A 13,303-nucleotide genomic window follows, 5' to 3' on the forward strand; every position below is an offset into this window, starting at 1 on the left:
GACAACGTGCACTAAAGATCAGGATTTAGTGTTTATATTTTAAGAGGATAAGTTTTACTCTTAATGGATGAACATTAATTGTAATGAAATCCACCTATATGAACATGTAAGTGGTGCCGCTTCAAAGAGATTACATGAAAATAAAAATACTATTAAATAAATAGAAATACATGAAAATAAAAATACTATTAAATAAATAGAAATAATTAACATGCATACTTAAATAATAACTAGCTATCTCCTACTATGCATAGGTCAATTGTGTATATTAACTTTAGAATAAATTATACTTATGACCACTCTAAAATAACGTATCTCATTTTAAGTCACGTCAATTTTTTAATTTAGTTACTCCAAATAAAATAATTATTTAAATTAATTACTTTCATTAAAATTATCCGTTATTTACAAACAGATTGTTGACGTGACATATTCACTCATTAAAGGACTAACATAGATAAATTTTCTATTGAATTTTCTAAATTTCAATCCTTCCCTCTCTTTACTGACACATGACTTTTTTTTTCTTTCCAAAAACCAATCCTACTCTCCCTTTTTTTTTTATTTTTTTAGAATGTAATTTCGCTTTTCTCCTTTCTGTCACAAATAAACCACCATCACCATCTTTGAGTTTGAAATGACGTTCATACTTTTTCCTTCACCGTTTTCTTCTTATTCCTCGCTTCTTCTTAACTATTTTTTTTTTATTCTTCACTGTTGCCAAAATCGATGTCATGTGTTTTTTTATACAATATTAAGGTAAAGTTGAGCTAATATGATTTGAATTTATATTAAATGAGTGTTTAACAAAAATTTTAATCATCACTTTATACAAGTTAAATTTTTATTTTTATTGTTATTTAAATTAATTTAATTGACTTAACATTTCTATATAAATTTGGATAAACTTTGAACTTGATTATTTGGAATCCCAATCAAATAGTGGGCGAGCGGCTTTTACAATAATGAAATTTAACTCTCAATAAATGCAATTGAATTTACAACCAGCAAGTACTTCAATGCAATGCAATGCTAGGAAATAGGCGGAATTAATCAATTTCACACCAACCCTTTTCTCTTATTACTACTATAAAATGTATGTATATATAGATCATGCCATGACATGAGTCATCATCTGAATTTCAACCTTTGTTTACCTATCAACTATGTTATATACATACACACACAACTACAACTACAAAAGAGGATTCTCTTCTCTTCTCACTTATATGTGAAGGAAAATTTGAATACAACCATGACTCATCGTGGGTGTGCCTGTATACCAGTTAAACATGTATCTTTTTGTAATTTCATAAGAGCTGTATATATATACACGTATATATGGACGGCTCGAATTTCATGGGAGGGCGAACATAATACCATAATCCATGCTTCTTACTGCTTGTAACAAAGGTCTCGTTACCCTCGTTTATGCTGTTGAGCTTTGTCGCAAAGGCTGTGCCTCACTAGCAACTTCATTGTTATGCTGATTGTCTAGCGGCATGTACTGCGACATGATAGCCATGATCTCCGAGTCCATGTAAGACTGCAGGTACAAATGCAAATCAATATGTATATAAGAATCAAATGGTACAAAGTTAAAGCAACATGTAAAGTCAGTTTATCTCATACATACCCTGAGCCTGTATTTGTAGAATATATACCCAGCTAAGCCAGCAGCAACCACAGCTGCCAGTACCAAGAGGGTGAGGAACCACCCAAAGCGCGATCCGTTTCTCTCTGCGATGAGGATGAACAAAGGATCAGACGAATCATTGGAATGACTGTGAGTACATATAAACGAATGTGGGAGGAAATCTCTTACCAATGCAAGCATCTTGCTCTTTTATATACAGAAGATTCCCCTTACACTTGCACTCATATGAACCCCAAGTGTTTTTACAGGAGCAACCGTCGCACCGGCAGGCACTTCGTTCTTTGCATTCATTGATATCTGAAGCAGAAAACAACATATGGAGATGAACAACTTCCAATTGTTATAGAAATAGACCTGAGGGTTTAAGATTTGAGAAGTACCTTCACATTTATGACCATCCCCTCGGAAGCCTTGTGGACAGTGACAACCTTTTAATTGCTTTTCCTGCTTTATGCAATGGAGTGGTTTTTTAGTCAACAAAACAACTTGCAGAATAATAGAAAACCATTGGAGAAGAATAAAATCACTGAACTGAGCAAGCCGAGAAAGTTAATCCATCTTTTGTGTCAGACCAGCAACCTCCGTTGTTAATCGTACATCTCGCAGGCCCGAAGGCTGTAAATAGATGAGAAATGGATTGGGTAAGTACTGACTGGATGGGGAAAATAAGGAGAACCAAATCTCATTAAAACAAGAATCTAATCACCTTCACAAGATATGTAACCATCTCCTCTATACTGCACGCCCTTCACAATGGGGCATTCACATACTCTTCCCCTGAATGTGTCCTAAACCAATTCAACATCTCCTTTTTATTAGTGTGGAGTTATTCATTTGCAACATTGAACTGTGTAAAAACTTTCAATGATTTACCTTGCATGCTGTTATGTTGGCATGTTTATCCTGCCAACAACCACCATTTCTTTCAAGGCACTCATTAGTTTCAATATCTGTTAAAACAACATGAAGCCAATATTAAATAAGATATACAAAAAATACAAATCCTGAATGTTAACCTAGTTTATAATGTAAGCCGCTCCCGTGTACCTGCACTTAAACAAACTGAAGGTTCTGTGGTCTGTACCTGCACTTAAACAAACTGAAGGTTCTGTTGTCTCCTTAAATCCAGCACAAATGGCCTTAAGCACAGCACTTCTTTCCAGTTTTCCTTCATAGCAAGCAAGCCAAGAACTTCAGCATCATTATAGGGAATTGTTGGATGAAATAAGCAAACCCACAAGCTATGTAACAAACCTCGATATTGAACATCATTGATAACCAATGTCGGTAAAATGGTAACGTCGCTACGAGAACCTCGGCCAACCTATGTCCACAGATAGTAGGAAATTAAGAAAGTTAGTATTTGCTTCTTTGTAAGATGACTAATCTTAAAATGTTAACTCTGTCATGCTAACATGGAAGAAGAAAAAGGTGTGGGTACCTGAAGTTCTTGCTCCTTTTTCAAGACTTCGTTCTCGACATCAGCTTCAGGATCACCCATGCACTTTTTGATTTTCTCAATAGGCAAATCTGGTTAAGCATATGAAGCCAATCAAGCAAGAGTGGTAGAAGATACCAAGGATACGGGAAAAAAGAGCACTTACCGAGAGACTTCATGACATCCTCAGCACATTGTTTGCTATATCTGTTCTCCTTCATTGAACACCTGATATGGAAATCCGTGACGTAGTCCCACCAAATCCAAGGTCTGCTGCTTTCATTGGCAACTCTGTGCACACAGAGCTGTCTCAAGTTCTCAAACACCACATCCTTTCCTTGATATCCCTCTCCAAAATCTTGTTCTGGATCAGGGGCACAATATCTTCCATGGTTTATGCACTGAGACTTGCACTGACTGCTGAATATAAAAGCTTGAGGACAATACCAAGTTATGTAATGTGGTGTGAACAAGGTGTAACCCCCCTTTTCAAGTATCTGGGCATGGCCTTTGAAATTCTTTACAAAATTCATCTGCTCATCACAACGAACTCCACACTCGTCATTGCTATTGGTCCACAGTTCATATTCAACTCTCTGGTCTGGATGGGGCATCGACTCCCTCCAGTCTAATTTTACCACTACATCTTCACCCTTCTTCAGGGCCTCCTTCAGGCTGTCACCAAAAGACTTTTCTATCAAAGCCGACGGGATTCCTATCTTCTCCACAAACTCATTTGTATCCCTGCTTTCCTCAGGAGAATCCATAGTTATTAGAGGTTCATCTACACTATCAGCCACCAACACTGCTGCAGCTCCAGCCTGTTGCGCTTGCCATACCTTCAAGGCGAAGTAGCATTCTGCAAGTGCAACACAACAACTCAATAATGATTTGATGATAATAAAAAAAAAAATTCAAATACAAGGCTCTATTTTAAACCCCAACATACCATAAATTAACTGCTTATACTGATGCATATGGACATACTAGCTATTCTTCAAGGGAACATGTTCATATGCATATCCAGCTAGGAATTACAATAGACAATACTAAACTCATGAAATCCTTAAGAAAACAAGTCAAACTAGACGAATTCAGCATAAGAAATAAAGAAGCATAAAAGAAACTATAAACAGGGATTTTGACAATACTGTTGAAGAGAAATACCTCCACGATCAAGAAGGACGACAGAGGGGCGAGGAGACTTGGACTTGAAGGGTTGACCATTAAAGGATTCACAACCATTAGCCCCTTTCTCTGGATAAAGCACGGAGCCTATAATGAACCCACCATAGTCTGGTATTCCAAAGTTCCCTATGGAACCATCATGCTTTCCTCTCAGACTAAATGGAGATAGCACTCGGATGTTATTCTTCTCAACCACAAACCTTGCAGAGACTCCAGTTAATGCAAGGATAGATGCTAAAAAAAGAGAGAGAAGTTTGTGGAGACATGAACCCATGCATATCCATGTCATCGTCCCCAAGAAAGTAATGAGCAGCTATGGAGTATTGGAGTTTGTGCTGTTTGCTTTCTTCAGAGAAAGAGCGAAAGAGAGGAAATATAAAGATGTGTAGTTTAGAAGAGTCTACGGATAGCTACAGCCCTATAGATACTAAGATAGTAAATAGTAAAACAGGGAGGAGAGTTTACTTTTCCTGATGGGCTGATGATGGGTTAACTTTCTTGAAATCTAACTGTGACGTGAAGGAAACGACAGTGGAACAAGAGAAAGAATGGAAGGAAGGTGGGTGGGCAGGTAGGTGGGTGGACAAAGTCAGCAGAACTACCATTTTTCATTCCTACTGCTACATTCCAACCAATAACCCAAATAAAATTTCAAAAAAAAAAAATTGTACATTCTCAAATATTTTTGTTCTTTACGGATTGCTTCAATCCCAAGGGAAAACGACTTTCCTTTTTTTAATTTTAATTAACAAAGCTTTTTTAAAAGAAAAAAAAGGAATGAAAACGGCAGGAACCAACCAAGGTGTGTAATGGGCAAGGCAAGAGTTGTTGTATGTATTATTTATGGCTTAAGCTTGAATAATAATGGGAAGTGAATCGGTAGATCTTGTATTGGAGGACTCCTGATTCAACCCTCTTAGTTCTGTTTAATTTGGACGACAAAAACACCCGTTGGCCTTTGTGAGAAGCAAAGGAAAAAACATTGAAAGAAGCTGTCTATGGTTTAACTAGTTCTACAGTAGAATTTGCCACTCTAGTAACAAGGACAAAGAAAGCCATTACTTTATTGAGGGCATGTCTATAGCTACAGGAACAACTCTACGACAATTCACAACGGTTTTATTATTGCACACTCTTAGGCATTGTTAAAATGGGGCTGAAACTGAAACACAACTGTTGACTTTGGTTAGGAAATTTGCAAGTAGCTTTGAATATTCTTTTAACTTTATTTTTTATTTATAATATTTTAGTTTTTTTTTTTTTTACTTTGAAAACTAAAGTCTAATTAAAAACGCTGTTAGTGGATTTTTGACATTTTAATTTTTAAATTCTAATTTAAGGAATTAAAATCTAATTGATAACCATATAATTAAATTTTAAAGAATTTAGTTAATAATCTTATCAATTAAATTAGATTAAAATTTTAAAATTAAATATAGAAGGACTACGTTTCAAAAGTTAGAAGAGTATAGGGACTGAGGCATAACTTCAATATTAGCATGGTTAAAATATGACATAGATCCTTGTACTCTTCACAAATTTAGAATTTAGTCATTGTACTTTTATTTTAGGAATTTAGTCTCTCTATTTTTTCAAATTTCAAATTTTAAGTCTAATTGTTAGCATTGTTAAATTCTTTCCCTTAAATGTGTTGGTACGACACTTTAAAATTAAAAAAAATACTCATTTGGTAACAATGTAACTAAATAAATGATGTTGTAATGAACCTGAACTTAACAAACTAATTTCAATAGTTAAACTTAAATTTTGAAATCTAAAAAATAAAAAGACGAAATTAGAAAAAGTATAGAGACTTATGAAACCTATCAGCATATATATACCAAATATTAAGGCAAAGACTAGGTCAGGGTCTTCTGGCCTATCTCATGGATGCTTTCTTTTATTTAATTATTCTGGTTACAAAGTGTTGAAGTCATTGTCCTGAGATGGAGTCAATGCGGAAGGGAGGAGGAAATGGCCGAGGTTGCAAGGCAAGTCTTCGTCCGGAGATGAAAGTCATTGAGGAATTTTTGAAGAAAAAGAAAGGGAAATGATTGCCCCGCGTGCAAGTCATGTTAAACTACTTGAAGCTTGAGACACTTTCTTCACCGTTAAATCAATTAATTAATACATTATATGCAATCAATTTTATTTACAAATAAAAAAATCTACCTCTTATTATAAAATAAAATATAATTAATTTTCAAATCTCTACCATCTGTATACGTGTGAAAAATACGTATTTAGAACACATGAATTTTTAAAAGCAATATTAAATAAATAATGAAACATATGATTTAAAATTGATTAATAATAACATATAAAATATGTATGATTAATAATAACATATAAAAAAGTAAGGGTTTAATTTTTTTTAAAAAGTTTGAGAGTTTTTTCTACCACTAAGTCAATTTTTATCTCTTATAGTGTCAACCAGTTTATTACTATAATATTGAAATTAATTAATTTAGTCTCCTTTTAAATCTTAAAATTCTATTTTATGTTTCCAAATTAAAATCAACTCAAACAAATCATCTTTAATAACTGTACATAAAACCCAAATTTCTTTTAATTATATGATTTGAGTATTTCATTAAGAATGATATGGAAACCCAAATTTTTTTAACTGCAATGATTTTTCTTTACTTTTAGTTTAGTATGAAATATTCAAGATTATCTAATCAAAAGAAATTTAAGTTTAGCAAAACAATTATTGAATATGAATTATCGAGAAGGAGATTAATTTAATTAATTTCAATATTACAGTAATAAATCCTAACATTATCAAATGATAAAAAAAATTCAACAATTTCTTTAATTGATTTTCCTGTTTTGAAAATTAAAATTTTAATATTGAAAAAAGATTTTTAAAATTTTTAACAATGTGATAAGCAAGTGCAATTTGTCAATTTTTTAATACATTATTTTAGTGTATGTCGTTTTTTTGGGTGACCAAAATTAAAGTGAGAACATGATGTGAAACAGCAGAGCCAAGTAGAGGCCAGGGGCCATAGCCCCCCCCAAAGTTTATTTTTCTTTTCAATTTAGTCTTTTGTAATTATAGTATGGGCCTCCCAAAAATATAAGTAGGCTCCCCAAGGTTTAAATTTTTGCAATTTCTCCTTTTGTATATATATATATTATAGCCCTCATAAAAATATAAGTAGACCCTCCAATATTTTTATAGTATTAAAAAATTATTCTTAATAAAAACAAAGAAAAATCTTCTTGAAGAAACTAAATTACTCATGATGACTTTTGACTGATATTTTGTTAAATAATAATTTAATATTTTACTTCAAATAATAATATTTTATAAGTAATATAATATATATATATATATATATAAAAGAAAAATGAATAGACTTTTGTCATCTTTCTTCTTCATATCGGTGCCTAGCAAGAAAAGAAGAAAAAAAAATTCTTCGTCATTTTCCTCAAAATTTTAAGTATAAGGAATTTTTTTCAATTTTTCATAGATTTTGAATCTTTGAAGCTTGTTTTACATATATGTACTAATAGTTTTTTTTAAAATTTTATCAAGTGTATTAAAATTTGCCATTAAAAGATATTGATGAAAGTTTATTTTGAATCAATTGTTTATATTTTTAAATCAATTGTTATGTAGTTTGTCTAATTTTAGCTTGTCCCTTAAGATTAACATATTGACTCCGCCACTGATGATGTGGCGTGTATAGTTAACCGCTGTTAAAAATTTAATGGTTAGGTGAATAAAATGAAAGCACCTTAAAAATTGAGGGACAAATTTGTAAAGATTTTATTTTGAGTTACCAAAATAAAAGCACATTAAAAGTTGGGTGACCAACTAAATAGTTTACCATATGTATAATATACATAGGTAAAAATTTAATATTTATTTTATCAATTTGATTCATTATCCGTAATAGACCATTTTTTAATGTTTGAATCTTATTTTTAAATTAACTGATTTACGTGAAAATTTAGAATTCATATGTAAAAATGATTTTATCAATTGCTTTTATTTTATTTCTAAAATTAGTATTTGAATTATTAATTTGCATGTTCACTCAGAATCAGTATTTGATCTATTTAAAAGAAATTTTAATTTTGTTTTTTTAATGTACATTTAAAGAGTTAGTATTAGAATGTTCAAATTTCGGTTAAAATTGAATTAATTGATTGAATCGAATTAATTTAGTTAATCAGTCGGTTAATCGATCTAATTCAGTCAGAGGTCGGTTAATAGTTTTTTGAAAGTTCAGTTATCAATTAATTCGGTTCAAACTCGGGTAATTAACTAAACTTTCAAAAAACCAATATTATATATTACCAATTCAGTTAATTTTAATTTGGTTAATTCGATTAAATGTATATTATCAATTTATTTTTTGATATGTTTTATACTTATTTTAATAAAAAAAATTGGTTAATTCGGTTATTCGACTGAATTGACTGAAATAGTTCGGTTCATTTATTTTTTTTTTTAAAAAGTTAGTTCGGTTAACGGTTAAAATTTTAAAATTTTAGTTAATTCGTTTAATACTAATTCGATTCGGTTAACTGATTGAACACTCCTAATTAATTCTCGTGTTCTTAAGGTCCATTTAGGATATATATTTAATCTTTTCTTAAAAAAGTTTTTGTAATTTTTCAATGATATATTTAAAAAAGTTGTTCCGTACCTTAACTAACAAATGATTTAAATTTTGTATTCCATCCTCAGCATTATTATTCGATTTGATTTCCATATTTATATTCATATTATTATTATAGTAAAAAATTAAATAAATTGTAGATTTAGTCTCAATTCAATTAGTATCGGCATCGTTATCAGTAAAAGAGGATAGGGAAGAATTTAGGAGGATTGGCAGGGGCTTGTCCCCTTAAAATAAAAATTTTTCCATTTTGGCCTTTTAGAACTTTTTAAATTAATAAAGATAAAATTATACTTTGACCCCCTAAAATGATAAAATTTTAATTTAATCTTTTAAAAATTACAATTTAATTTTGGCCAATTGGCCCTCTAAAAAATTTTTCTACCTCCGCCACTAGAAAAGGATATTGGTTCAAATACGTTGAAGTGCAATAGATAGTTTTAAGCATTTTATCAATAAACAAAGACTAAAAATAGTGATATCACATACATATGAAAAAAAATAAAACAAAAATTAAATAAAATTTTAAAATAGAACGAATGCGGTAATAAATTTCTACCATATTAAAAACTTGACAAGCGACAAGTTGAATTTTTAAGTTTTTTTAGATTTTAGTTTATAAATTTTAATGTAATTTTATATTTATAAATTATTCTATATTTAAAAAAATTCAGGTTGATTTTAACCTATGTACTTGATTTATTTGTATAATTTTGAATTTTTTAGTTTTTATTTTACATTTTTATATATAGGATAAATACTGTATTTCAGAATTATGTATTTAAAATGATTTGTCTACATTTTATTTCCAAAATGATTTTTAGGATATCTACTAATTAAAATTATTCTTTTAATCTTTTAAATTGACTTTTTTTTTAATGACGTATTTTAAACGTGGGTCCATACATTAAATTATATGTTGCTTGGGATTCATAACATAGAACTATTTTATTTTAAAATTTGAAAGTTGACTGTTGGAAGATTCGTTTAAACATTTTACTTTTATTTCAGTATTTTTTTATTTTGTAAATTTAAAATTTTAATATTAATCAAACCATACGTATTAAATTCATTAAATAAAGTTTTATTATTTTTAAAATATGATGAAACAAATATATTATTATATGTGTAATATTATGTCAGTTTTTATTTCTAAATATTATTCATAACAAATCAATTAATAGGTGTTATAATAAACTATTTGATAGCTGAATTTAGTTTCAATATTCAATTTATTACTCAGACCGAACAATCTAATGAAATTTCGGCATGTGCACTCTAATAAAGAAACATAAATATTTAATTGGGACAAAAAAAACTTAAGTATCTAATATAAAAAACTCAAGTACCAAAGTGAACCTTAAAGCCAATGTTAGGTACCAAATTAGGAAAAAAATAAATAAATATCAAACTAAACAACGAACTCAAACCAAATCCCAAACAGTATATTAACCCTTACAAAATTTACAAATTAAACTGACGGCACGGTTAAAGCATGAGTGCAGAAGAAACTTTCGATTATTCCAAATCGATTATTCCAAACAAACATTGTTTCTCATTTTTATTCGCTTTTGTTAATGCATGTGTTAATATATCATTTGATACTTGAATTTAGTTTCAAATTTTAGTTTGGTATTTAAGTTTTTTTTTTATCTCAATTCAATATCTAAGTTTGACTTCAAGGTTCAATTTGATACTCAAAGCGAACAACATGTAGCCGATGAATGTTTGACATATATGCTATTGTAAAAAATATACGTACTTAAATAGGACAAAGAGAAAAAAAGAAAAAGAAAAAGAACATAAATACCAAATTGAACGTTGAAGTCAAACTTAGGCACCAAATTGTGCCAAAAAAACCTTTTAAGTATCAAATTAAAAAAATTCAGGTACCAAAGTACATCGTGAAGCCAAACTCAAGTTTGAAATTGAGATAAAAAATTTTAGGTGCTAAATTGAATATTGAAGTCAAACTTAAGTATCAAATAGTATATTAACCCTTAATATATTAAAAAAATAAGTTTGAAATGACAATTTGAAAAATAAAAAAAGTGATGTTATCGTGACAACTCCTTAGATGTGGTTGGTTAATGCAAATACAACAAATCTGCTTGCAATTGCATGGCACCATCATTGATCAGGTAAAGGTGACTTTTAATTATTTATTTCTCTTTTCTTTTTCCTTTCATTTTTAATAGGAAAATTCTTCTTAACTCTCCTATAACAAATGTGATTCACGGTTGCTAGTACTATTTCGACGGATCAATGTTTTAATCGGTATATATTAGATGTATGGTTTTAGATTTATTTATTTGTTAATAAAGTGTGGGGTAAATTATAAAAATAGTCATTTTTGTTTACGTCATATTATCTTTTAGTAATTTACGTTAAGATTTTGTTACAAAGTGGTCACTCTGCCGTTAAGCTCCGTTACTTCCCTAATCTTAATCTTATATAGCAGTCCAAATGGGTTTTAAATGTTAGCTTGGATGTCCAGCTGGGATGATAATATGTTTTATTTTTATTTTATGAAAATAGAATACAATTTTTTTCCTAAAACTCAATTTTCTCCTATTTAAAAAGTAGCAATAGTTGGGTTTTGGAAAATTACCATCAGAAAAGAGAAAGAAGAGCACAAAGATAGAGATGAAGATTTGGTATATATATTTTTTTGAGTACCTGAATCACTTGCTCTGACTGACCGTCGATATGTGAATGAAAAGTCGTATTGAAATTTAACTTGGTACCCAGAGTTTCGTGTAGTTTACCCCAAAATCTATAGGTAAATCTCGAGTTGTGATCATAAATGATTGACAACGGTACACCGTGTAGCCTAACAATGTCAAAGACATACAGTTCTACCAACTTATCGAGTGAACAATCTGTGCGCACAGGGATGAAATGTGCAAACTTGGTTAGTCGATGAATTATAACCCAGATCGCATCTTTCTTTCTCGGTGATAATGGTAACCCTGATACAAAATCCATAGCAACTCACTTCCATTTCCACTCGGGAATTAAAATAGGCTATAACAACCCAAATGGAACCTGATGTTAGGCTTTTACCTGTTCACACAAGGATTTTGACACAAACTCAAATTTTTCGTGTTTCATTCTCGGCCACTAATACATCTGTTTCAGATTACAATACATTTTAGTATTGCCTGGATGTAACGAAAAAACACTATTATGAGCTTCATTTAAAATGTTCTACTTTAGCTGTGAATCATCAGGCACACAAAATCTGTTACAGAAAAATAAGCTGTGAGTCATTTTATTTTATTTTATTTTTAAATAATATATTTAAAGGAGCTGGTGCAAGACAAAGCCTGGAAATTTTTAGAGGTACTGAAATTAAATTAAAATTTTTATGAGAGTTAAAATGCATTTTCTTTTCATTGTAAGCTTAAATTTTATAATTTTAGAAAGATTAAATCACAATTTTATCATTTTATGAATAAAAAATATAATTTTATCATGTATTAATTTATATTTTTAAAGTTTTAAAAATAAAAACACATTTTTCTCTTTTTAAAGGGCCTGGTTGGTGCACATTTTGAACCATAGGTCAATTAAGAATTATACCTAATCAGGTTGGAAAATTGTTTAAAAACAGAAAAAAAAAGTTATTACTACTTATATGAAAAATATTTTCAATTTATTATTTTTTGAGAGATTCATTTTATTAATTTTATTTCTTACAAATAAAAATCTAAGTTAAATAATTATCATAAATTTAATTTTTATTTTAGTGAAATTCAATTTAAAATTATTTATTAACAATTAATTAAAATATTAAAAGAATAGAACCCAATGAAGTAGGGGCTAATTCCAGTTTATTATATTGAGACTCGTCACCATATTCATAAATCATTATAATATGTTATTTGATACTTGAATTTAATTTTAATATTTAATTTATTATTTAGACTGAACAACCTAATGAAAGTTTGACATGTACACTTTAGTAAAGAAATATAAATATTTAATTGGGACAAAAAATCTTAAGTATCTAATTTAAAAAACTCAAGTACATAAGTGAATCTTAAAGGCAAGTTTAGGTACTAAATTGAGAAAAAAGTTTAAATATTAAATTAAACAACGAAATCAAACTAAATCCCCAAATAGTATATTAACCCTTACAAAATTTACAAATTAAACTGATAGTACGGTTAAAGCATGAGTGAAAAAGAAACTTTCGATTATTCCAAACAAATGTTGTTTCTTCTTTTTCTTCGCTTACGTTAATGTTTGGGTTAATGTATCATTTGGTACTTGAACTTAGTTTCAAATTTCATTTTGGTATTTGAGTTTTTTTGTCCTAATTCGATACTTAAGTTTGATTTCAAGGTTCAATTTGATACTTAAACCAAACAACATGTA

General features: G+C 29.6%; 1 protein-coding gene across 1 annotated transcript; it reads right to left on the reverse strand.

Moving 5' to 3' along the window:
• Positions 1-955: 955 nt before the first annotated feature.
• On the reverse strand, positions 956-4,839 carry LOC108476686 (vacuolar-sorting receptor 6-like). The gene is made up of 12 exons (XM_017778956.2): positions 4,263-4,839; positions 3,262-3,954; positions 3,099-3,187; positions 2,912-2,981; positions 2,742-2,825; positions 2,531-2,607; positions 2,364-2,445; positions 2,190-2,272; positions 2,038-2,101; positions 1,826-1,954; positions 1,637-1,740; positions 956-1,546 (listed from the first exon to the last, which is right to left on the reverse strand). Exons 1-12 carry the CDS (start codon positions 4,570-4,572, stop codon positions 1,430-1,432), a joined length of 1,902 nt encoding a protein of 633 aa, XP_017634445.1. The 5' UTR covers positions 4,573-4,839; the 3' UTR covers positions 956-1,429.
• Between the last annotated feature and the right edge of the window lie 8,464 nt (positions 4,840-13,303).

The sequence above is a fragment of the Gossypium arboreum genome, chromosome 12 (assembly GCF_025698485.1).
Source record: "Gossypium arboreum isolate Shixiya-1 chromosome 12, ASM2569848v2, whole genome shotgun sequence".
Classification (NCBI taxonomy): Eukaryota; Viridiplantae; Streptophyta; class Magnoliopsida; order Malvales; family Malvaceae; genus Gossypium; species Gossypium arboreum.

What these genes read in the sequence shown, in the direction of transcription:
- LOC108476686 (XM_017778956.2), bottom strand. Translation starts at nt 4,572, where the DNA reads ATGACATGGATATGCATGGGTTCATGTCTCCACAAACTTCTCTCTCTT. An exon ending in TGGTTACATATCTTGTGAAG is followed by an intron (nt 2,273 to 2,363) that starts GTGATTAGATTC and finishes ATCTATTTACAG; the next exon opens with CCTTCGGGCCTGCGAGATGT. An exon ending in AGAGCAAGATGCTTGCATTG is followed by an intron (nt 1,741 to 1,825) that starts GTAAGAGATTTC and finishes TCCTCATCGCAG; the next exon opens with AGAGAAACGGATCGCGCTTT.